This window comes from Hypomesus nipponensis, chromosome 14, assembly GCF_054491055.1.
Source record: "Hypomesus nipponensis isolate SF chromosome 14, ASM5449105v1, whole genome shotgun sequence".
In the NCBI taxonomy this organism is placed as follows: Eukaryota; Metazoa; Chordata; class Actinopteri; order Osmeriformes; family Osmeridae; genus Hypomesus; species Hypomesus nipponensis.
In genome coordinates, this window is record NC_140374.1 from 2427501 (window position 1) to 2451624 (window position 24124).

Sequence of the window (24124 nt, forward strand, 5' to 3'; positions counted from 1 at the left end):
CATTTAGAGGATGTTTCAGAAAATGTCCCGTCTCGGTTAAGGTTGAACCACTATAAGGTTGAATAAAAATGTCCATCTGGAAATGTCTCCACAGTAGTCAAAGATTGATCTCATTGTTCGTTATTAATTATCGGGATTAAATAAACAAAAACACTCTGAAAAGTGTGTATATAGTCTTCAGATATGGTAGGGTTTTAGAAATTGCAATGTCTACCTTAGACATCAACATGTTGATGTGTATGGACTTTCAATCATGGGAGCAATTCAGTACTGGATGCCAGACACACAAAGATATTCAAACAACAAACGTATTCTCAGATACAGAAATACTGTCTACAGACACACATCTAACTATGAGTGTCCACGGTTTCCGAGGGGTCTCTATAAAGCAGCAGTGTTTCTGGGGCTGCTGTGTGTTCTCCTGGCTGGGGGACAGCACTGGGAGTCACCTGGGAGTCTCTCTAACGTCACCACACAATCTCAGCTGTTAGATGTCATCTCTGGTGTGGGATGTGTTCTCCATGATGATATGATTCAACTTATGTGAAACTATTACCTGATTATTTACAAATGCTTAATGTGTGTATGATACGCTTCTTCTAATTATGCAGACTGTAAATGTTGTAGATGTTATTGAGCGTGATCAGTAAAATATATTGAGTTCTGAAAGCTGAAGTCCTACCTTCTCTCTCAGGTAATGTTAACAGTAACAGCGCTGACTAACTTGTGCCCTGATGAAACAAGGAGGAGCAACAACATCGGCTGATGGCGATTTCCTCAAAATGTAATTGAATCTGCCTTATTAATGGGAAGGGCGATTGATCGGTTGACTAGTCTTGACCTCTCAGCTTCACCTGGGTCTGGCAGAGATTCTGTTGCTGGGGGAACCGAGAGGGGGATGAACGAGAGAAGAGAGGGAGGAGGAGAGAGAGAAGAGAGTGAGAGGAGAGAGAGAAGAGAGGGAGAGGAGAAAGAGAAGAGAGGGAGAGGAGAGAAGAGAAGAGAGGGAGGAGAGAGGAAAGAGAGGGAGGAGGAGAGAGAGAAGAGAGGGAGGAGAGAGAGAAGAGAGGGAGGAGGAGAGAGGGAAGAGAGGGAGGAGAGAGGGAAGAGAGGGAGGAGGAGAGAGAGAAGAGAGGGAGGAGAGAGAGGGAAGAGAGGGAGGAGAGAGGGAAGAGAGGGAGGAGGAGAGAGAGAAGAGAGGGAGGAGAGAGAGAAGAGAGGGAGGACAGAGGGAGGAGGAGAGAGAAGAGAGGGAGAAGAGAAAGAGTAGAGAGGGAGGAGGAGAGAGAAGAGAGGGAGAGGAGAGAAGAGAGGGAGAGGAGAGAAGAGAGGGAGGAGAGAGGAAAGAGAGGGAGGAGGAGAAAGAGTAGAGAGGGAGAGGAGAGAAGAGAGGGAGGACAGAGGGAGGAGGAGAGACAAGAGAGGGAGAAGAGAGAGAGAAGAGAGGGAGAAGAGAGAGGGAGAAGAGAGAGAGAGCTCCAGTAGAGAAAGATGGGTTGAAAGAGTTGAAGAAGGCCATATAGAGGAGAGTAAGTAAATAAACAGTGGAATCTGATCTGGGCTCACCCGTCAGTGGTTCTCTCTCTCTCTCTCTCTCTCTCTCTCTCTTTCTTTCTCCCTGGAGAAACTATACTGGATCCTATCCTCTCTCTCCCCCCCCCCTCTCTCTCTGTCTCTCTCTGTCTCTCTCTGTCTCTCTCTGTCTCTCTCTCTCTCTCTCTCTCTCTCTCTCTCTCTCAGTGCGATCAGTGGCGGATATAGCAGCGGCTACGGGAGGAAGGAGTTCGGCGGGCCCTACCCAGATCGTACGCGCAGTTTCTACAGGACGCAGTGCAGCTGGATCATGGACTGGTGGAGGATGAGGGGGGTTTTCCACCCATCACTGTGACGGCGCGGAGGGACGTTCAGTCGGAGCAGGACCCTGGAAAATCTATCCTTTCTTTCGGGGTGACCGGGTGTGGGACCCTGGAGCAAGTAAACAGGAAGGCTTTCTACATGATGGCTGTCAAAGTGCGGCATCAGAGAGCACTGGTGGAGGTTAGGCCCTCTAAGTGGACTATGGTCTCAGGAACCGACTCACCCCTGATAGGATGCTGGCGCACCCTGTACAAGCCTCCCACAGAGAAGCGTGCAGCTGATCTGCAGTGGAGGATTATCCACGGGGCAACGAACAGATACGTGGCACACCTTGATCCACCAGTGGGGAGGGAATGTCTGTGTTGTGGTCAGGATGAGGATGTTAGGCATCTCTTTAGTCAGTGTTCCAGGTTACAGAGCCTGTTTCAGGTGCTGGAGGACTGGTGTAGGAGGCTTGGGTGGGTGTTTTCATGGCTGTTGTTTATAGGGGGACCCAGGTACTCAGTTCCAGAGAAGAGGAGAGTATGCCTCACATCTTTCCTTTTTGGGCAGGCCAAGCTCGCTATATGGAAGACGAGGAAGAGTAGGCGTTTGGGAGTGGGGTCGGTTGATGCGAGAGCAGTGTTGCTGGGGCTGGTCACGGCAAGGTTGAGAATTGAGTTTTCGTATTACAAGTTGGTGGGGAAAATGGAGGAGTTTGTCGATGTGTGGGGGGTGAGGGGTGTTTTGTGCGCTGTGGATGGGGAGGGGGGTCTAGAGTTAAAGCTGTGAATAGGGGGTTTGTATTTATTGTATTTTTGGGTTTGGGGGGGGGGGTTTCTTTTGGGGGGGGGGTGGTTTTTGGTTTGATGAGGAACTAATATAGTGTGGAAGTTGTAAGTGAAGGGGTTTTGTCTTGATATGAAGGGTTTGGTGTGGTGAGACGGCTTGGTTGGCTGGTAGTTCTAACTGCCCAATAAAGGTATCTTTAAAAGTCAAAAGTCAAAAGTCAAAAGTCAAAAGTCAAAAGTCAAAAGTCAAAAGTCAAAAGTCAAAAGTCAAAAGTCTCTCTCTCTCTCTCTCTCTCTCTCTCTCTCTCTCTCTCTCTCTCTCTCTCTCTCTCTCTCTCTCTCTCTCTCTCTCTCTCTCTCTCTCTCTCTCTCTCTCTCTCTCTCTCTCTCTCTCTCTCTCTCTCTCTCTCTCTCTCTCTCTCTCTCTCTCTCTCTCTCTCTCTCTCTCTCTCTCTCTCTCTCTCTCTCTCTCTCTCTCTCTCTCTCTCTCTCTCTCTCTCTCTCTCTCTCTCTCTCTCTCTCTCTCTCTCTTTGCCTCGTTCCCAAGCTGATTCCATAGCTTGGATAGATGCCAAGCATGCCGTTTGTGTGTGTCTGTGTGTGCCTGTGCCTGTGTGTGTGTGTCTCCTTGTGTGCACTCAGCCATCACTCCTCTCCATCTTCCAGCCCTGACTCTTCCTGTCGTCTCCGCTCTGTCAGGCTACTGTCTTTGGTCTGTGAAGATCTCTGCGTCTCATCATTGCATGTAGTAAACACCCCTCTCAGGAAGCACAACAGAATGTGGGGTGCACACACAGTCACACAGTCACACACACACACAGACACACACACACACAAAGACAGACCAACTCGCTACTCAGTCTTGCACAGACCCCAGCAGGATTCCCCAAAGGTTGGTATGCATCCTCCAACTCTCTCTCTCCTTTCCCTCCCTTCCTCCCCCCTCCATTGTTGGTCTTTGGGAAAGGATGGACGTGAGACAGCAACAAAAGAGAGTGTAACATGAGACAGGAACTGACGGAGATATCACAAACAATTAATTTCCCTCTGAATGTTATTTTTTCTTATCACTCCATTCTAAATTTAACCCCAACTTGCATTGTCATATTTCTAACACCCAAATATAGCATTTCTTGTTATTGTGAATTTTGTATACAAATGAAAGAAATTGAAGACAAGGGTGTTGACTGTCTACCCAATGAAATTCTACAAAACCCTTAAATGCAACAGCAGCCATGAAGGATACAATTATGGTGAACTAGCATGACCACATCATTTCAACAACCACCACTGTTCTGGTGAAACAAGTTGCCAGTTATTTACAGGTTTGTTTTCCGTTTTTTTGAGAACAGACAGTCTAAAAGACAAGCAGGAAGTGGGATGACACCAACAAGATGTGGGATTGGGGTGTACTTCCTGTGCCCCCTCCAGTCATTGTGCCCAAGAGTCATGCTAGCAAGCCATTGGCCAGCGGTTTTTCACACAGCAAACCCAAATAGCTCTGTTGACAGGACCATTCCTCTGGGATGGACTACTGGCACATCCAAAAAGTTCGAAGAAAGTGGAAACTGACAGAAACACGGGTGAAAAATAAAAACTTTTTTTTTTCTATCTCCACCCACCTGTTAATGGCTCCCAAATGAAAAGACAAAGCTCGTCATCCACAGGCCTTTGTAAACACGAGGGGGGGGAGGGGCTGACAGAGGTGAGTCTCCTCTGGAGACGGTGGGCACCTTTTCCACAATCCACTGACTCTGCAAATGGTGCAGCTAGCGGGCTTACGACACACTAAAGAGGATGTAGCGATAAGCTTTTCCAGAGACAGGACTGTGAGGGGCAGACAGACGGACAGCCAGGGCTGAGAGGAAGACAGACAGCCAGGGCTGAGAGGAAGACAACCAGGGCTGAGAGGAAGACAGCCAGGGCTGAGAGGAAGACAGACAGCCAGGGCTGAAGGGAGGGAAGACAGACAGGGCTGAGGGGAAGACAGACAGGGCTGAGGGGAAGACAGCCAGGGCTGAGGGGAAGACAGACAGCCAGGGCTGAGGGGAAGACAGCCAGGGCTGAGGGGAAGACAGCCAGGGCTGAGGGGAAGACAGACAGCCAGGGCTGAGAGGAAGACAGACAGCCAGGGCTGAAGGGAGGGAAGACAGACAGGGCTGAGGGGAAGACAGACAGGGCTGAGGGGAAGACAGCCAGGGCTGAGGGGAAGACAGACAGCCAGGGCTGAGGGGAAGACAGCCAGGGCTGAGGGGAAGACAGCCAGGGCTGAGGGGAAGACAGACAGCCAGAGCTGAGGGGAAGACAGACAGCCAGAGCTGAGGGGAAGACAGACAGGGCTGAGAGGAAGACAGCCAGGGCTGAGGGGAAGACAGCCAGGGCTGAGGGGAAGACAGACAGCCAGGGCTGAGGGGAAGACAGCCAGGGCTGAGGGGAAGACAGACAGGGCTGAGGGGAAGACAGACAGGGCTGAGGGGAAGACAGACAGGGCTGAGGGGAAGACAGACAGCCAGGGCTGAGGGGAAGACAGCCAGGGCTGAGGGGAAGACAGACAGCCAGAGCTGAGGGGAAGACAGACAGGGCTGAGGGGAAGACAGCCAGGGCTGAGGGGAAGACAGCCAGGGCTGAGGGGAAGACAGACAGCCAGGGCTGAGGGGAAGACAGACAGGGCTGAGGGGAAGACAGCCAGGGCTGAGGGGAAGACAGCCAGGGCTGAGGGGAAGACAGACAGCCAGGGCTGAGGGGAAGACAGCCAGGGCTGAGGGGAAGACAGCCAGGGCTGAGGGGAAGACAGCCAGGGCTGAGGGGAAGACAGACAGGGCTGAGGGGAAGACAGACAGGGCTGAGGGGAAGACAGACAGGGCTGAGGGGAAGACAGACAGGGCTGAGGGGAAGACAGACAGGGCTGAGGGGAAGACAGACAGGGCTGAGGGGAAGACAGCCAGGGCTGAGGGGAAGACAGACAGGGCTGAGGGGACAAGATAATGACTGACTGATGTTTGTGGCATTTTGACCGCATCTAATCTTCCCCTTCGCTTGTACTGATATAGGAATAAAGTGAATCAGGCCAAGGATGAAGAGAAAACAGTCCATCCATCGCTTCTTCTGGAAGAAAGAGAAAGAGATCACATTTCACCTCCACTCGTGGGAGGGGGATCTTCCCACTAACTCCCCCCCCCCCCAAGCCTGTCAGCCCCTCCCCCCCCGACCGAGAGACACAACCAGGTCTCCCCTCATTCCAGTCTGCTAACAATTACTGTGCTGGCTCCCCTGCCCGGCTCCCCCACCCGGCTCCCCCGCCCGGCTCCCCTGCCCGGCTCCCCCGCCCGGCTCCCCCGCCCGGCTCCCCCGCCCGGCTGCCCTGCCCAGGGCCCTCAGCAGCCAGGCTCACAGCTGGAGCTCTCCACACGGTCCACACAGCTCCACCTTCACTCGCTGCTTCTCAGAACACAAGTCTGGGAAAACCCATTCCCACCGGAGCGTAGCGTGTTTGTGTCACCACACGCGGAGACAGCAGAAGGCGCACACACACACAGACACACACACACACAGCTGCAGGGATGTAGATACTGTACGCCTGCAAGAGCACGCACACGTTCACACACACTCCGACACGGTTAGTTGTTTCACTTTGTCCCTAAATATGAGAGGAGAGGATGAACAGTGTATTACACACAGAGGTCAAAGGTCGCCTTGTTTAGACCTCCACCCGAGAGACATGATCCAGGGAAATAGTCATCATTGCTCCATCCTGACATCACACCGTAGAGCACTTTCAAAGTAAGGAAATAAGCTCTGGCCATTTTCAACAACTTCCTGGGTTTTAAGCTGAAATTCTTTTAAATGAATTGTGTTCGATCGTTACATATACAATGCCTTATACAACGTAAAATAACGCTAATGTTGTGTATAAGGGATCTGCCCTGGGGCTCCCAGGCCAAGCACGTGTATCATGTAGGATGAGGCCAGGGTCTCTCTCCCTCTCCCTCTCCCTCTCCCTCTACCTCTACCTCTACCTCTACCTCTCTTTCTTCAACATAAAAAAACCCCCACGATGTGATATGTACGTGATAAACTCACATTCTCTCCCAGTCCTGCTGAAACGTACGTTTTTCACTTCCTGTTTTCCTTCACATTTCTGGGGTTCCGGTCGGAGTGGTTCCCACCAGAGGCCTCCGGCCCAGCCACGCTGCTAGCCGACCCAAAGCAGAATACATTTTTATGATTCTCCCTGCCGTTCCCCGGGGAGCGAGGGGAGATCTTGGGAAAGGGCTCTTCCGGAGTCTGGGCTGCACAGCCCAGCGGAGCAGGCAGATACCGAGCCCAGTACACCCAGGGACCGGCCCTGAGTCTGGGGCAGGGGAGAGTACAGTACACCTAGGGACCGGGGCAGAACAGAGCACTGGAGACCAGGTCTGGTCTGGGGCAGAACAGAGCACTGGAGACCAGGTCTGGTCTGGGGCAGAACAGAGCACTGGAGACCAGGTCTGGTCTGGGGCAGAACAGAGCACTGGAGACCAGGTCTGGTCTGGGGCAGAACAGAGCACTGGAGACCAGGTCTGGTCTGGGGCAGAACAGAGCACTGGAGACCAGGTCTGGTCTGGGGCAGGACAGAGCACTGGAGACCAGGTCTGGTCTGGGGCAGGACAGAGCACTGGAGACCAGGTCTGGTCTGGGGCAGGACAGAGCACTGGAGACCAGGTCTGGTCTGGGGCAGGACAGAGCACTGGAGACCAGGTCTGGTCTGGGGCAGAACAGAGCACTGGAGACCAGGTCTGGTCTGGGGCAGGACAGAGCACTGGAGACCAGGTCTGGTCTGGGGCAGGACAGAGCACTGGAGACCAGGTCTGGTCTGGGGCAGGACAGAGCACTGGAGACCCAGATGAGACAGAGGGGTGTAGAACTCTACTGCTCCAGTCAGGGGGATCACAATAGGGACAGACAGGTAGGCAGCCAGTCAGACTGCTAGCAAGCCAGACAGATAGGTAGGCAGCCAGTCAGACTGCTAGCAAGACAGACAGATAGGTAGGCAGCCAGTCAGACTGCTAGCAAGACAGACAGATAGGTAGGCAGCCAGTCAGACTGCTAGCAAGACAGACAGATAGGTAGGCAGCCAGTCAGACTGCTAGCAAGACAGACAGATAGGTAGGCAGCCAGTCAGACTGCTAGCAAGACAGACAGATAGGTAGGCAGCCAGTCAGACTGCTAGCAAGACAGACAGGTAGGTAGGCAGCCAGTCAGACTGCTAGCAAGACAGACAGATAGGTAGGCAGCCAGTCAGACTGCTAGCAAGACAGACAGATAGGTAGGCAGCCAGTCAGACTGCTAGCAAGACAGACAGATAGGTAGGCAGCCAGTCAGACTGCTAGCAAGACAGACAGATAGGTAGGCAGCCAGTCAGACTGCTAGCAAGACAGACAGATAGGTAGGCAGCCAGTCAGACTGCTAGCAAGACAGACAGATAGGTAGGCAGCCAGTCAGACTGCTAGCAAGACAGACAGATAGGTAGGCAGCCAGTCAGACTGCTAGCAAGACAGACAGATAGGTAGGCAGCCAGTCAGACTGCTAGCAAGACAGACAGGTAGGTAGGCAGCCAGTCAGACTGCTAGCAAGACAGACAGATAGGTAGGCAGCCAGTCAGACTGCTAGCAAGACAGACAGATAGGTAGGCAGCCAGTCAGACTGCTAGCAAGACAGACAGATAGGTAGGCAGCCAGTCAGACTGCTAGCAAGACAGACAGATAGGTAGGCAGCCAGTCAGACTGCTAGCAAGACAGACAGATAGGTAGGCAGCCAGTCAGACTGCTAGCAAGACAGACAGATAGGTAGGCAGCCAGTCAGACTGCTAGCAAGACAGACAGATAGGTAGGCAGCCAGTCAGACTGCTAGCAAGACAGACAGATAGGTAGGCAGCCAGTCAGACTGCTAGCAAGACAGACAGATAGGTAGGCAGCCAGTCAGACTGCTAGCAAGACAGACAGACGGGTAGGCAGCCAGTCAGACTGCTAGCAAGCCAGACAGACAGGTAGGCAGCCAGTCAGACTGCTAGCGAGACAGACAGACAGACAGACAGCCAGTCAGACTGCTAGCAAGACAGACAGATAGGTAGGCAGCCAGTCAGACTGCTAGCAAGACATACAGACAGACAGCCAGTCAGACTGCTAGCAAGCCAGACAGATAGGAAGGCAGCCAGTCAGACTGCTAGCAAGCCAGACAGACAGGTAGGCAGCCAGTCAGACTGCTAGCAAGCCAGACAGACAGGTAGGCAGCCAGTCAGACTGCTAGCAAGAAAGACAGACAGACAGCCAGTCAGACTGCTAGCAAGACAGACAGATAGGTAGGCAGCCAGTCAGACTGCTAGCAAGACAGACAGATAGGTAGGCAGCCAGTCAGACTGCTAGCAAGCCAGACAGACAGGTAGGCAGCCAGTCAGACTGCTAGCGAGACAGACAGACAGACAGACAGACAGACAGACAGACAGACAGTCAGACTGCTAGCAAGACAGACAGATAGGTAGGCAGCCAGTCAGACTGCTAGCAAGCCAGACACAGGTAGGCAGCCAGTCAGACTGCTAGCAAGACAGACAGACAGACAGGTAGGCAGCCAGTCAGACTGCTAGCAAGCCAGACAGACAGACAGGCAGCCAGTCAGACTGCTAGCAAGCCAGACAGACAGACAGGCAGCCAGTCAGACTGCTAGTAAGCCAGACAGACAGACAGGCAGCCAGTCAGACTGCTAGCAAGCCAGACAGACAGGTAGGCAGCCAGTCAGACTGCTAGCAAGCCAGACAGACAGGTAGGCAGCCAGTCAAACTGCTAGCAAGCCAGACAGACAGGTAGGCAGACAAATGAACTGACAGGCAGACAGACCAACAGCTACGTAGACAGACAGTCAGAGTAAACAGCACTTTGTCCAAAGGGTTCAGACAGACAGACAGACAGACAGACAAGTATATTTGTGTGTGTGCACATGTATCTCACTGGGTGCAGACTGCCTTTGACAATGACTGCACTATATTGTCTTAGGCCTACATGACAGCAGACATGTATGGGTTACTACGACAACCCCACCCCCAACACTCACCCCCCTCCTGCTCCATCCCAGTAGGGGGTAAGGAATTCCCAACCGACCCAGGCCGGACGCATTCTGATGCCATCGCCGTGGCAACAGCGGGAGCTCGGCCATGAGGCATGAGGCGGGGCCTAGAGGGGTCCTCGGTGTCATGGGAGTGCCCTGAACTGTGCCTGTCCAAATCTGCTTCCTGTCAGAGGGTCGGGGGTGGGGGTGGAGTAGGGGGGTGAGGGGGTGGAGGCAGGGGTAGGGGGTGGAAGGGTGGAGGGAGGGGTAGGGGGTGGGGTACTTAAACGCCTGCTGTCATGTAAGCCTAAGACAATAGAGTCTGAGAGTGACAGATGTTAGCCTCACTACAGCACACACAAGTAGGAAAGCATTCACACACCCACACACACACACACACACACACACACACACACACACACACACCACACCACACCACACCACACCACACCACACATGGTGGACCGGCCATTACTATAACTACATCCCAGTGCATAGATCTTCTTTCCAGTTATTTCCTTTTCCTGAATGGTCCAACTCTGATGTGTCTGCTGGTGCTGCAGGAGTCCCAGTGTCGCTCACTTGCCCTCAGATGTGCTCAACAAGCTGACGTTCAACAAGCGGACATTCAACAATGACATCTGGCCTTTGAGCTTTTTCTCATTAATGTTTTTTTCTCTCAAAACATTTCCGCTGTGCATGTTGAGAAACCCTTCATCGTCATTCAAACCTACTGGGATTTAGGACTGCACGAGTGTGGGGTGTTTACGTGTGTCTTTGTGTGTGTGTGTGTGTGTGTGTGTGTGTGTGTGTGTGTGTGTGCGTGCGTGTGTGTGTGTGTGAGTGAGAGAGTGTGTACGTAAGTGTTTGTGTGTTACAACTTGTAACACACAAGTATTAATACAGTGGATGAGTATGACAGTAGTGTCACAAGTTTGTGTTTGTGTGTTTGAACACATGTTTGGCAGAACAGACACACTCTCATGGAACAGTTCAGATCACCCACCAGCCCCTCCAGAGAACGTAAACAGCTCCTCCATTAAACAGAACGCTCTGTCCGATAATAGTGGCACACACACACACACACACACACACAGGACCATGGTTTCTCCTTAGTGCCCTTTTTATGGGCCCACAAACACACACACACATCACACTTTGTAAACCCTCTGTTGAGTTCTGAAGGCATCCTCAGTGTTAATGTTTCATACAGTCCCAGTACTTTGTGGACAGATGTTGACTCATTTGAGATGGAACTCAGTCGTGTCTACTGAAGCTTCATGTGAATGTGAACTTTGTCTGGAAGTAAAGGAACACACGATGCAAGATGGAGGTCCATGAAAACATTGCGTTCCTGCTGACTCTTAACGGCAAATTAGATAAGCAGAGCAAAAGTACTGAACACTTAGAGGAAGCTGTGTAATTGAATCAAAAAAAGATAGATAAGCATCTTTAAAATGTCTTCCTGCAAGAACTAAGGATGGGTTCCCGGTGACCTGTTGAAGATACAGAGTATCCTTTGTTTCTTGTCATGGTCATTGGGATTGTTCGCCGAATACACACACACACACACACACATTTCACCCACAGATGACCTTCACAAGGCTAATAAAAACGGCAAGGTCCTCCTGCCAGTACTAGGAGGTGCGTTCTGTGTCTCATGAAGCAGAAAGGCTAGCTAGCCTGTCCAGGGGAACTGGATGAAAAGATCCCATTGTTCAAACACAAGAAAGAACCCCTCACCTCACTTTACCACTTATCCAATCCTCTCTCCTATGGGCCTGCAGTGGTATGCAACCGTTTCACCCTCTAGTCTTTCGCAATCTTATCTTTCTGCTCTTCAAACTATCCTATGCTTCGGTCACCTCTTCGGTCACACAAAACAATAGGGCCTGACAGCCATTGCATGGTTGTTAAGCAGGTTTACCGTATCTAACGCTGGCAGGTATTCTGGGACGGCATTCAAACACACTTTGGCTGGAGCCAGAGCAGATTATGATGTTGCTCAGACAAACAGAGGGCTTCTCTGATGTGGAGGGCACAGACAGGCACAAGCACCTCCAACACAAACACACACACGCACACACATGCGCGCGCACACACAAACACAAACACAGAATTGCGAAAAGACATACTTCTACCAAAATGCCTTATATAACTCCTTCTGTTAGTTGACATGAGAAACTATCTTTCTCTCCTTTTCACACACACACACACACACACACGCATACAGAACAGAACTGCCAAAAGAAAAACTTCTACCAGGATACCTCAATACCCTGTTAGTATGCATGAGAAACTCTCTCTCTCTCTTTCTCACCACACACACACACACACGAGCTCACCTTCCTCAGCTGGTTGAGCCCTGTAGAAGTGATCTTGCAGTGGCCTCTCATTTTGTGAAATCTGACACTGGGCAAGGAAGCAGCATCCATTCGCATGATTTCCTTTTGGAGCAATTTGTCTTTTTCCTCTCCGCGCTCTGCGGTGTGTGCAGCTCTGCTACCCCTGCTTCTGAGCTCTCCCTCTCGTTGCAGCCCCTGCCTCCTCTTCCTCCTCCACAAAAGGGTTGAGAAAGGGAATCGTCGGGGCAAGTCCTCTCCCTTTCTCAGCCCTCCAGGCTGTTCTTTTCTGTCTGTTATTCGCTCCTTCTTCTCTTTTCACACTCACTCACTCAACTCTCAGACCGGACTCTCTTTCGATGACGTTGCCTCACTCTATCCTCTCTCTCTCTCCCTCTCCTTCCTTCTGAAACTTTTTCCCACCCCTCCTCCTCTCATGACCCCCCCTTCCTCTTTCCCTCTCTCTCTCTATCCCTCCCTCTTGCCTCCTCCTTCCCCGTCTCCCTCCCTCTCTCCCCCACCAGAGTCACCCCCCCCCCCCCCCTCCCAACCCACCCTCCTCCTACTGCTGAACTAATCTGCAGCTGGCCGGCTGATTGGAGCCCTGGTTGCTGGGGAGACCGAGTGTCCTGCTGAAAGGGGACTGTGAGCAGGAAGAGCTGAGCGTAACTGAATACATAAATAACGGCCTCCTATGGGAGCCAATTTAAAAGCTCCGTGAGGGGTTTCTCTCACAGTCCCGGAGGGAGCCATCCTTTCCTGCCCCTCCACGTTATCTCCCGGGTTTGCTGATTAACCCACACTGGCCAATGGCAGACTGGTCAACGACAGATTGGCCAATGACGGAGCGGGGATCGCATGAGCTCTGGGATGGGGTTTTGTGGTACAGTGGTCAACCCCCCCTCCCCCTCCCCTCCCCCTCCCCCTCCCCTCCCCCCTGTTGGACTTGCTTGACCAGACACGGATTGGTCATGTCTTGGTTGAATTCTAGTAGTCACAAGTCAGTGTGTGTCTCTGGTGAGGCCTTTGTGGGACCAGGAGATGGGCAGATATCCACTGGCTTGGTGATATCAGGCTGGAGACAGGAACAGAGGCCCCCAAGGCTTCTGGAAACACAGACGCAAAATAGATGAAGAGAGAATCTTGAGTTAGGATTCTTAATATTTACATCCTGTTGAACTGACGTGGCATTTAATCACTGATTTCTGATTGGATGTAATTTCAACAAAGAAAAACAACGATTGGACGATTAGTTTGGTAGTGTGTCAAAAGTAGGACTTTCCCTGTGTGTAAATTCTGCATTCTCAGAAGAGAAATGTCACTAAGCACCCAACATAAATGACTCACCGACACAACAACATTCCCCTAACGCTGAGGTCTGCTCCACTGACCAAAGCCCTGACTCCTGCTTTGAAGTGCCTGAGTGATTTAAAAAGCCTGTCTTTGCTCATCAATGGGTGGGGGGCTGGGGGGCTGCAACATCTGTTTGGCGTTTCTACTACCTTTTGTGTGAGGGATATTGGTTTCCTTCCTCCACTACAACTGGCAGGCTGGGAGGCCGTCATCCTTCGGACCCACACGGTGACTTGAAACTACTTTAACGGGACACGCTTTAACAACAGGAACATCTCATGTTAGGCTACTAGCAATTTTGGTCGACTTCATTTTTGTTTTGTTGGGGGGGGGGATTTTCAACACTTATCTTATGTCTCCCTCTGTTGGTAACATCTGGTCAGCATCGTGCAAGGCTAAGCTTTATATATTTGTATTTCTTAAAAAGATAACAAAACTGTAAAATGTTTGACTGATTAACAACACAATCCTTGCGTTGGCTGTATTAGTGTTGGTCGATCACCTGAATGTGCTTGTGTCAAATCAATCCTATGCAGGCATACAGCTTTAATACGTTAACGTGACGCAAACACCGGAAGCTTGCAATGTTTTCAACACGCTATCTGCGGTTTTCATTGAACATGTTGCTGCTGTTTACAAACTATGTTGCAGACTACGATTTTCACAAACTACGTGTGAAAGGCTAAAGGTTTGCTCTGCTTGATGCTACAAGTAAAACCTTTTTTGATTTCTTTCAACACATCTCTGACTCCCAAAGATACTTAATCGTGACCTTACTACTTTACTTGTTAGCTTCATTATTACGTTATTTTAGGTCATATACATTGTTACTTGGACATGCAGGCAGCCTAAATGTGAATATTATTTTACTTACAGTGGGACGTAGGCTATAACAGAACGTAACGCAGATCAAACTGTTTGAAACTGCTTCACACACTGTTGCGCCAAATTACACATCCACCGCTATGACATCTGCGGAGTTGCAGCAATCTTATGCACTGGACCTTATCTGGACAATCGAAATAATGTAGAGCTTGTTTTGATCAAAAACGTCCTCTGATCATAATTTTGTAGTCAGGATGGGCCGAATCTATATCTCGTTGAAAGATTAATCCGGAAAATTATATCATAGCCATGGCTACATTCAGGGCGAGAACGTTCCTTCTGAACCTGAAGTGTACCGTCCACAGACTTGGAGCTTCCGTAAGAGTCCGGCTCATACCGAGCACCAGATCATCCCCTATCAGAAGGAGCCATGTTTTCACCCAGATTCCCAAAGTCACTCTGCTGTGCTGGGGTGCAGCCAACACCTCATCCTGGACAGCAAGATGCCAGGAGGCCTCCCTTACACCTCAGACCAAAGACAGGAAGTCCTTAGCTAAAATCCAGGTCCACAGACTAATCTTCTTCCTGCGTCTCGGCCTCCGAGCCCTGGTGCTCCTTCTCAAGTTCGGCCCGCTGCTCCTCCTCTACCCCCTGACTCTGGTGTCGTCCAGCTGGGCCTCTCGCTGGTTGGCCGTACTGCTCTGGGCCACTGAGACGTCCGGCCCCACTTTCATCAAGCTGGGCCAGTGGGCGAGCACGCGAAGGGACGTGTTCTCCCCAGACTTCTGCGATCGCTTTTCCCGGCTCCACGTGTGTGTGCGGCCGCACTCCTGGGCCCACACCCAGCGCTGTCTGAGCCGGGCCTTCGGGGAGGGCTGGAGGAGGCTGTTTGTGTTCCAGGGAGGGGAGCCCGTGGGCTCGGGCTGTGTGGCCCAGGTGTACCGGGGCTGGGCTAGGGCGGACCACGTGGACGACCCGGAGTTCCAGACCCTGGTGGAGGAGCTGGAGAAGGAGGATCTGCTGGAAGCCTGGGAGATCCCTGGGCTGGGGGGCGCGCTGGGCTTGCTGTGGGGGCTCGTGAAGGGCAAGGAGGAGGAGGAAGGGAGGAGCCTTCATGGAAGGAGTCTGGAGGAGAACGAGCGATTGATACCCGTGGCTGTTAAGGTGGGTGATAGCCTGACGTTGTCATACTCATAATTCTAGTCAGAATATGAGTCTGAAAACTCTCCGTTGGGATGTGACTACGGGGCGTGTTTCAACCGAACTCGTAAAACAAATGCCTCTTCGCTCAATTGGATAGACCTACAACCAATCAGAGCAACGTAATATGTTGTTTGATGAAAACGAATTCAACCAAAGGGCTCTTTCGTGACGTTGTTGATTACGTTACTGTTGATCATCTGTTCATCATCGTATAAAGCCCGCCCTGGCAATTTCATTGGTCCGCCCAGATCCTGGTTTTATGTAGTTGTTCCCAATACGAGACCCTCCAGACCCAACTTCCCGACCAAATTTTTATGTGGGCGGGGAGAAGTTGGGCTGGCAGCCAGGCTAGGTGGGTGAGGTTGTGGGGCTGAAATCCGGCCTGGGCCCTTTGCTGCATGTATTCCACCTCTCACTGCCTCACTGTCTGTCTCTCTCTCTGACTGTCATCAATTCAAATAAGAGGTTAAATACAAATATAATGTATAATATAAATAAAATATATATATCATAACAGTTGAATGAAGTGGAGATGTTTAAGTGTTTGGGTTATGTCTCCTGTCTCTTCCAGGTTCTCCACCCAGGGATCCGTAAGCAGGTGGAAATCGACCTTCTACTGATGAGATCAGGCAGCTGGCTCATCAACTGCCTGCCTGGACTCAAATGGCTCAGCCTGCCAGAAATAGTGGAAGAGTTTGAGAAGCTCATGATCAAACAGGTAAAAACCTTGAGCCCGGAAACGTAGCAGAACATACTGTACATCAGTGAAAAACCAAGCACGGCCAAGTACAGTGTTTAAAAAAAAAAGATTTGTATTCCAGATTGACCTTCGGTTTGAAGCAAGAAACATTGAGAGGTTCCGTGAGAACTTTAAAGACGTGGATTTCGTGAAATTTCCAACGCCCCTGCGGCCATTTGTCACCAGGACCATCCTGGTGGAAACCTTTGAGGTAAGCAGTGATGTCACCAACACCTACGATCCTTCAGAGCAGAAGGGAACCAGGACTCTGACCGCTGTGTGGTAGAGTCACAACTAGGGGTGTAATAATACTCAGCTCACAATTTGATACGTATCACGATATTGGGTTCACGATACGTTACACGGTATTTAGAATAAAATAAAAAAATTCAAATAACGGATTTCCAAAACATGAACAATATTAAATCACTTTCTTTGTTGTCTCGAATCAGTTGAAGCGATTTCTGTGAATGCACGTGTGATGCATGTGCAGAGTAGGTCGCGTGCTGGTAGCTCAACCAATAGAATTAAACGGACGTCTTATCGTAAAAACATTGCCATGACTCTACGATACATATTGTCAAATGTTTGCATCGCGACATGTTGTACTCCGGTGTATCGTTACACCCCTAGTCCTGACCTTTCTCCCCTCAGGAGAGCGAGCCCATCTCCAGCTATCTGAGCCCTGAGGTTCCCCCGGAGGTGAAGCAGAGGATAGCCAGGATGGGAGTGGACACCTTACTCAAGATGGTACTACCTCCAGCCACCTCCATGTGGCTGCACCAGAGATTAGTAGTAGTTCTTGACACCAAATGCACAGTAAATGCTGCTCTTACGATGTGTGTGTACATCTGTGTGTGTAATTATGTGTGTGTGTGTGTGTGTGTGTGTGTATAACGTGGGTGTATATGTATGCATATCTGTGTGTGTGTGTGTGTTCATCAGGTGTTTGTGGACAACTTTGTCCACGGTGACCTCCACCCAGGGAACATCCTGGTCCAGAGCCTGTCTGGGGGGGCTGGGGGGGCTGGGGACCCCGGGGGGGGCAGGACCACGCTGACAGACCTGTGGGACACGGTGGTGGTGAGTGTCAGGCCTTCTCCCTCCCCCCTGCAGCTGGTCCTGCTGGACGCCGGCATCGTGGCCCAGCTCAGCGACACGGACCTGCGCAACTTCAGGGCTGTGTTCACAGCTGTGGTGCTGAAACAGGTGAGACGGAGGATGTGGACCTGCGCACTAATGTCACACTATCATTCAGAATATGACAATATTCGGGTCAGGTAAAAAGCATATTCCGTTTGGGATATTCTAAATCAGGCCATATTCTGAATATATGTCTTCCACTTCCTGGTTTTAGGCAAGAAGTTGCATGCGTGACTTATATCTCATGGAGGATCAAAATATGTGAAAGTTGCCATCAGACAGAGAGGAAGAAAGGCGATTCTAAAATGTTCTACGATGTTTAATGTCAATATAATTAGTGACTTCTTGAGCTGTAGCTTTTTGTAAAGTAGTTTTGAAGATGGCCGCCATGCGGAGCTCCTCAACCCCTCTGGTCCCATCTCTGTGGTCTCCAGGGTGAGAAGGTAGCAGAGCTCATCTTGAACCACGCCAGGGCCAACGAGTGCCAGGACATCCCTCGCTTCAAGAAGGAGATGGCCGAGCTGGTGGACCAGGCCCTGAGCCACACGGTCGCTCTGGGGAAGGTGCATCACAGGCACTGCACCAAACGGCAACATGATTCTTTTCATTCATTTAGGCGATGCTTTCGTTCGAGGTGACGCACACATAGTGCATGTAGTGAGTACCGCAGCAGGTTTGGGATCAGAAGTGAACCTGCTGGCGTCCTGTGTGCTTCAGACACAACATTCTCTGTGACAGTTTGATGTGGGAGGAAGAGGACATCTTATTGGACTGATTTCTTGTTTCTGTTTTAGATCCAAGTGGCTGAGTTGCTATCCATGGTGTTTGGATTGCTGATCCACCACAAGGTAAACTACCAGATAACTGTCCAACAGTTCCTGATTGATCATTGTGCCGTTTTATTGTAAACTATAATCTGCACTTTGGTACTCTTTTTTGTGTGTTGAGTGCTCCGTACTTGGATTGATTGGTTTATATTTTCTACATTTTATATTTAAAACTGTTATATGTTTACCGTTTGCACCTTCCTGCCATAGTAAATTCCTTGTTTGTGCAAACTTACTTGGCGAATGAAGCTGATTGTGATTATCTGCTGCAGGTGAAGCTGGAGAGTAACTTTGCGTCCATTGTGTTTGCCATCATGGTCTTGGAGGGCCTGGGCAGATCCCTGGACCCCAGCCTGGACATCCTGGAGCTGGCCAGGCCTCTGCTGCTGAAGAACTGTGCCTCTCTCCTCTGAAACACACACTCACACCCAGTATACACCCCCTTCAACCCCAGGGTTTCCATAGAGCATAGCTCTCCGACCCTGTTGGAGCAGGTCTCTTTGACCCTGTTGGAGCAGGGGTCTCCAACCCTGTTCCTGAACAGCTACCAGCCTGTTGGGTTTGGTTCCAGCTACATTTGTTTGACCTTATTCAACACCAGTTACCTGATCGACCAGGTGATTATTGGAATCGGGTGGGCTAGATTAGGTTTGGCACGAAAACTTTTCCAGGAACAGGGTTGGAGACCCCTGTTAGAGTAACCACACACACACACACACGCGTCCTCCATGGTCCACAGGGTTTGTACCAGCTTTGTGCCGTCACACTATACTAGAATTAAGAACACACAACATTGTTACATCCAAGTTATGCTAATATCTTATAAAAATCATAATTACCTCATATCACACTGATAACTGACAAGCTGTAATGCATGAATATTTGCCTGGTTAAAGAGTCCAAACAACCATGTATCCTTAGCAACTGTCCTACAGTCAGTAAATGTTTTATCCCGGCTCACCATCACCCATTCAACTGTAGCACAGGCCTGACTTGGTTCAGATATTTGTACATAATGTATAACTAAGCATAGGATAGGATCCTTTACTTTTAATTATATTAAAAGCAACACATGTGACAATCTTTTGTAAATCTCACCAGTGTTACTTTATTTCTCAGGGTTTCTTGTACTAGACTACTCTACATTCAGAAGTCACCATCAAATTTAGCGCAAATGTGTACATTTCTGTATGATGAGATATTTCAAGATTACTTGAAATGACTGAATGATAAATAAAGAATTAAATCAACTTCATTTTTTTCCTGTCTTGTATCAAAGACCACATCAAAACAGAGGAGAGGGTCCATTAATTTACAATTTTATTAAATCTGTCAATGAAAAACACAGATGAGAGATGAGATTCTGTGGATGTCAGGAAGAACAGTCAGCATGGCTGAAAGAGAGATCAGGAGCTTCTGGTGCAAAAAATTCATCATCATTTACTCTTATTGCAAAAATGTTTGATCAATTTCATCACCATGAATTCAGACAGTGGTTCTGTTCATGTTCTGGGAGGGTAGAGGTGACAACTGAGTAAAAAAAGAACAAATCGGAATAACAATAATAATATTATTATAATAATAATAATTACAAAAGAAATAAAAACATTTCTAACAGACAAAACACAATCACCTCAATAGGACGAGATTCGGTCACTGTCACAACACCAGAGAAACGTCTTCTCTATTTTCTCTTTGTTTTATTTGTATTTTTTACTTTAAATTAATTTAAATATTTTTTAAAAAATATCTCACCATTTACTTATACTCATTTTGTAATTTTTATTGCGAAAAAAATAGGCAACTGGACTAATTGTAATGATGACGAGTGACTTGAGTGGAACCTTGTGTCGTTGGCACCGAGGGGCTCTGCGGTGTGCGTGGGGCGCAGTACCCTCATCGGCCACAGGGTGGCGCAGTTCGACATCCCACCCCCGTCCTCTGCCACGGGCTACTGTTCACCGGCTAGAAGGCCCGTGGCCTGTTAACGGCCTCTTTATGTTAGGAATGATGCGTGTGTTTGTGTTCAGATCCCATCGTCGTTGTTTTATCTCCCCCTGCGAGCCGGTTTCTCAGAGTTCTGTACAAAGGTAATTCCCTGAACGACATCTACGAAGACAAGTGCAACTTCCATTTTGAACCGAGCCAGCGGGCGAAGCCCGGTGATCGAGGGTCTCCCCGGGAGGGGACAGAAGTAGTAAGAATCTGGTAAACGTGCCTTAGGGTGTCAGAAGGACTGGTCTCATTTCGGGGGGTGGGGGGGTTTGGTAAAAAGTCAAGAGCAATTATGACAGGAAGGTCAAAGCTGAGAAGGAGGAGGAGAGGGGGGGGGTGCCCTAAGACGTGAAGCTGAGAAGGAGGGGGGGGGGGGTGCCCTAAGAAGTGACAGTTCCTCCTCACAGGGGTATGGGTGACGTCGTAACAAATTCCCGCGTCTTTAAAACGGAAAAGACGAGGAAAAACAAAGGTAAAAAAAAAAAAAACTTAACTAAACAGGAAACGCAACAACCGTCCATGTTTCCTTACATCTTTCTCATGCTTCTTAACCGCTCTCACCACAAAAAAACATCTTTACAAAAAAAACGGTCAGACTCTGCCTCCGTTTGGTTCTTCGTCCAGTGGTCGCCCCTTCGGTCTGCAGGTAGGAGTGACTGCAGCGGGGCTGGCGCCCCCTGGTGGGCTGGCTGCCCTGGTGTCTGCAGTGTGGTGGGTCATGCAGCTCAGTGGGGCTTGGGGCGAAACAAACCTGGAGGGGGGGCTGGGGGGTGTAAACAGTTCAGCAGCACTGCTTCAGTCCTGGGGGGTGGGGGAGCAGGGGGGGACATGGGTAGGAGGGGGGTAGAGGGCTGGAGAGAGAGAACAGAGAGGAGAGGAAGTCGAGTAAAGTGGGGGTTAGGCTTCCTCTAATCTGGTGATCCACCGCTGTGATATGTGTTCAGACTGAGTAGTCATACTGACACGCACACGTGCGCGCACACACACACACACACACACACAGGCTCTGACCCGGCAGGTTGAGAGGGCCGTGCTGTTGTAAGGTTGGGCTGAACCGAGAGCTTCCAGACAGCGTTCTGATAGACAGAGATACTGGTTTGCTTCCCTCTTTGTCCAATGAGAACGAGAGATCCACTGACCCCAGCGGTAGGCCAGGGTCAGCAAGGCTGGACAAGGGTCAAGGGGTCAAGACCTCGGCACCAGGACCGCCAAGAGGAGATGTCCGGGAAGCTAACTGGAGGGCAGGGTGAAGCGCTGGAGGGCAGGGTGAAGCACTGGCTGCCTAATCCCAAGATGGTGGGCGTTTTTTCTCTCACATTTAAGGTGTGTGTGTGTTTACACATGCATATCTGTGTGTGTGTGTGTGGAAGGGACACACATGACAGGTATCCAATTATCCATAGGGTTCAAACTGTCCTTTTCCCCTCCCCCATCCCTCTCCCCTCCTTTCCCCTCTCTCCCCCCCCCCCTTGTCTCTCTCCAGTGCTGTGAACAGTTTGGGCGGCTGCCACCAGGGGGCGGTGGTGTTGCTACGAGTTGAGCCAGGGGTGGTTCAGACAGTCCCCGGCCGAGGCTCTCTTCTCGGGGACCATCTCCAGCATGGGGAGCAGGAAGTGGGTGAAATGTCCGGCGTCTTCCGGAAGCCAGCCGTACTTCTCCACCAGCACGTCAAACAGGGACCAGGGCTTCAGCTTGGTGATGTGCCTCAGCTCTCCTGCAGGGGGAGTTAGGGAGTTAGCCAGGGGGTCATGAAGTATGAAAGGAAGATCGAAGGGGAACTGGAGAGAAGGGGAAAGGCAGAGAGAGAAGGGTAACGATAAAGAGAGAAAGAGAGAGAGAGAGGATGGGACAGAGTGGAAGAGAGAAAGAGAGGAAGCTGGAGAGAAAGAGGTGGAGAGAGGGCGGTTAGAGAGAGGGGGAGAGATTGAGAGAGAGAGGGAGTTGGGAGAGAGAGAGAGAGATTGAGAGATAGAGGGAGTTGGGAGAGAGAGAGAGCAACTGAGAAGAGTCGGAGCAGATTAATACCACTCAGAGATAAAAGAAGAGAGAATTAAGACATCAAGCACAGGCCAGACCTTGGATAGAGAGAACATGCAGAACATCAAAGACGGAATATTAGCCTCATGATGACACAGAGAGAGAGAGAGGGAGAGAGACACAGAAAGACACAGAAAGAGGGAGAGAGAGACAGAGAGAGGGAGAGAAGAAGAGAGAGGGGAGGTCATACAGTATCCCACCGAGACACATACACTTACCAGGCTGTACAGTCGTGTTAACGAGAAGACAGACAGCCTTCCACCTCAGGCTCACTGCAGACAGGCCTTTAGCCCAGTGGACTGCTTTGCTGCGTATGCTAAGCTAACATGCACATGCTGAGCTAACATTAACCATCGCTATCCACGAAGATGTGGTCATTTTTCTGGTTCTAACTTTGGCCTTTCGCAGTCAAACTGTCAGCAGGCTTCTAAAATCTTCAAACTAATTTGGCAAAATGTCATTTGGCACGGACGAGAATCGAACCTGGCCGTGCCAAATGACGTTGTGTCCTTGGGCAAGGCACTTTACCCTACTTGCCTCGGGGGAATGTCCCTGTACTTACTGTAAGTCGCTCTGGATAAGAGCGTCTGCTAAATGACTAAATGTAAATGTAAACTCGGAACAGAATTTTGAATTTACAGTTGGTACAACTGTACAATTAGCCTGTGTGCTCCTCCATCTTGTCAGGGGAGCTAGCTAGCTGGTAAGCTAGCCCGGGGGGGAGCTAGCTAGCCCGGGGGGGAGCTAGCCTGGGGGGGAGCTAGCTAGCCCGGGGGTGAGCTAGCCCGGGGGGGAGCTAGCTAGCTGGTGAGCTAGCTAGCTGGTGAGCTAGCTAGCTGGTGAGCTAGCTAGCTGGTGAGCTAGCTAGCTGGTGAGCTAGCTAGCTGGTGAGCTAGCTACAACAACTTTACCTTTCTTGGAGAAAAACTCTCGGCTGTACTTCCCGGCAGCGACCACTTTGCGTGGGACCTTCCCAAGAAGCTCCATGATGAGAGCGATGTGATCTGAGACCCACCGCCACACACACACACACACACGCGTACACACACACACACACACACGCGTACACACACACACACACACACACGCGTACACACACACACACCACAGGAAACAGGCACGGGACAGCATTACGGCATGCACACACCTCTTGGCGCTGGGTGGGGGACCGACAGACACACAGCTGCCCGGGGCGAGGCACGGACACACTGACAGGAGGGCAGGGCTCTGTTGTTGACGGTAACCAGCTTCACCGTGTGTGAAGACACGGTGTGTGAAGACCACGTTGGCTCACGTGGTTTCAAACACGTCCGCAACCCAGGGCCTGAGCTGAGGCACATCCACTAGACCCTCTCCGCCCTCTCCGCCCCCTCCCCTGGCCTGCCCGCTTGTCCGTCCGACCGTCCGTGTGTCTGTCCGCAGGGTGTGTGTCTGTCAGTCCCGACAGCGCGTTCCCCAGAACTACCTCTTCTGTTGAAGAACTCCCGAGAGTATTTTCCGGAGAGCGCAAAGTGTCTCGGAATACAGCCCAGCAGCTCAATGATGTGGGCTATGTGGTCTAGAGGAGGAACAGAGGGAGGGAGGGAGGGAGGGAGGGAGGGAGGGAGGGAGGGAGGGAGGGAGGGAGGGAGGGAGGGAGGGAGGGAGGGAGGGAGGGAGGGAGGGAGGGAGGGAGGGAGGGAGGGAGGGAGGGAGGGAGGGAGGGAGGGAGGGAGGGAGGGAGGGAGGGAGGGAGGGAGTGGAAATTAGGGGAGGGAGAGTAGGGAGAGTTGGGTGAGGAAGAGGGGGGGAGTGGAAATTAGGAGGGGGAGGGAAGATGTGGAATGAAGGAGAAGGGAGGGAGGCAGGGAGGGAGAACAAGTGGGTTTTAGGTCAAAAAGGAAGGGAAAAGGGAGGAGAGAGGAAGAGGAAGAGAGAGGAAGGAGAGCACAGGGAGAGAGGAGGGAGGGAGGGAGG

The 24124-nt window shown here is 50.8% G+C and overlaps 3 protein-coding genes across 13 annotated transcripts in view; 1 reads left to right on the forward strand and 2 right to left on the reverse strand.

The window, feature by feature from the left end:
* LOC146258152 (DENN domain-containing protein 2A) overlaps positions 1-12437 on the reverse strand; it is a 35815-nt gene extending 23378 nt beyond the window's left edge. Inside the window, exon 1 of one of the 2 annotated variants that reach the window (XM_084672309.1) lies at positions 12050-12437. Coding sequence is in view for 1 of the 2 variants with exons in the window: in XM_084672308.1 (XP_084528434.1) it covers positions 6708-6709 (2 nt within the window). In the remaining variant the exon portion in view is untranslated. Of the gene's footprint in view, positions 1-6707; positions 6726-12049 lie in introns of those variants that run through there. The other variant, XM_084672308.1, reaches the window with a different exon arrangement.
* Positions 12438-13981: 1544 nt separating this feature from the next.
* Positions 13982-19386, forward strand: adck2 (aarF domain containing kinase 2). Of its 3 annotated transcripts, XM_084671505.1 has the most exons (8): positions 13982-15388; positions 15999-16145; positions 16249-16377; positions 16821-16916; positions 17112-17375; positions 17744-17872; positions 18104-18157; positions 18409-19386. In XM_084671505.1, exons 1-8 carry the CDS (start codon positions 14534-14536, stop codon positions 18547-18549), a joined length of 1815 nt encoding a protein of 604 aa, XP_084527631.1. In that variant the 5' UTR covers positions 13982-14533; the 3' UTR covers positions 18550-19386. The 3 variants fall into 3 exon arrangements, with proteins under 3 accessions (XP_084527631.1, XP_084527632.1, XP_084527633.1); XM_084671506.1 differs by lacking the exon at positions 18409-19386 and having other exon boundaries at positions 17744-17966; XM_084671507.1 differs by lacking the exons at positions 17744-17872; positions 18104-18157; positions 18409-19386 and adding an exon at positions 17524-17714.
* Positions 19387-19434: 48 nt separating this feature from the next.
* The window catches only part of srpk2 (SRSF protein kinase 2), a 46301-nt gene continuing 41611 nt past the window's right edge, over positions 19435-24124 (reverse strand). For 3 of the 8 annotated variants that reach the window (XM_084671498.1, XM_084671497.1, XM_084671499.1), the window contains 3 exons: positions 23634-23726; positions 23080-23172; positions 19435-21845 (listed from right to left, as the gene is read on the reverse strand). In XM_084671498.1, the coding sequence (XP_084527624.1) occupies positions 21661-21845; positions 23080-23172; positions 23634-23726 (371 nt within the window). In that variant the 3' untranslated portion in view covers positions 19435-21660. Of the gene's footprint in view, positions 23021-23068; positions 23173-23633; positions 23727-24124 lie in introns of all 8 variants that reach the window. The other 5 variants (XM_084671503.1, XM_084671501.1, XM_084671504.1 and 2 more) reach the window with 3 other exon arrangements.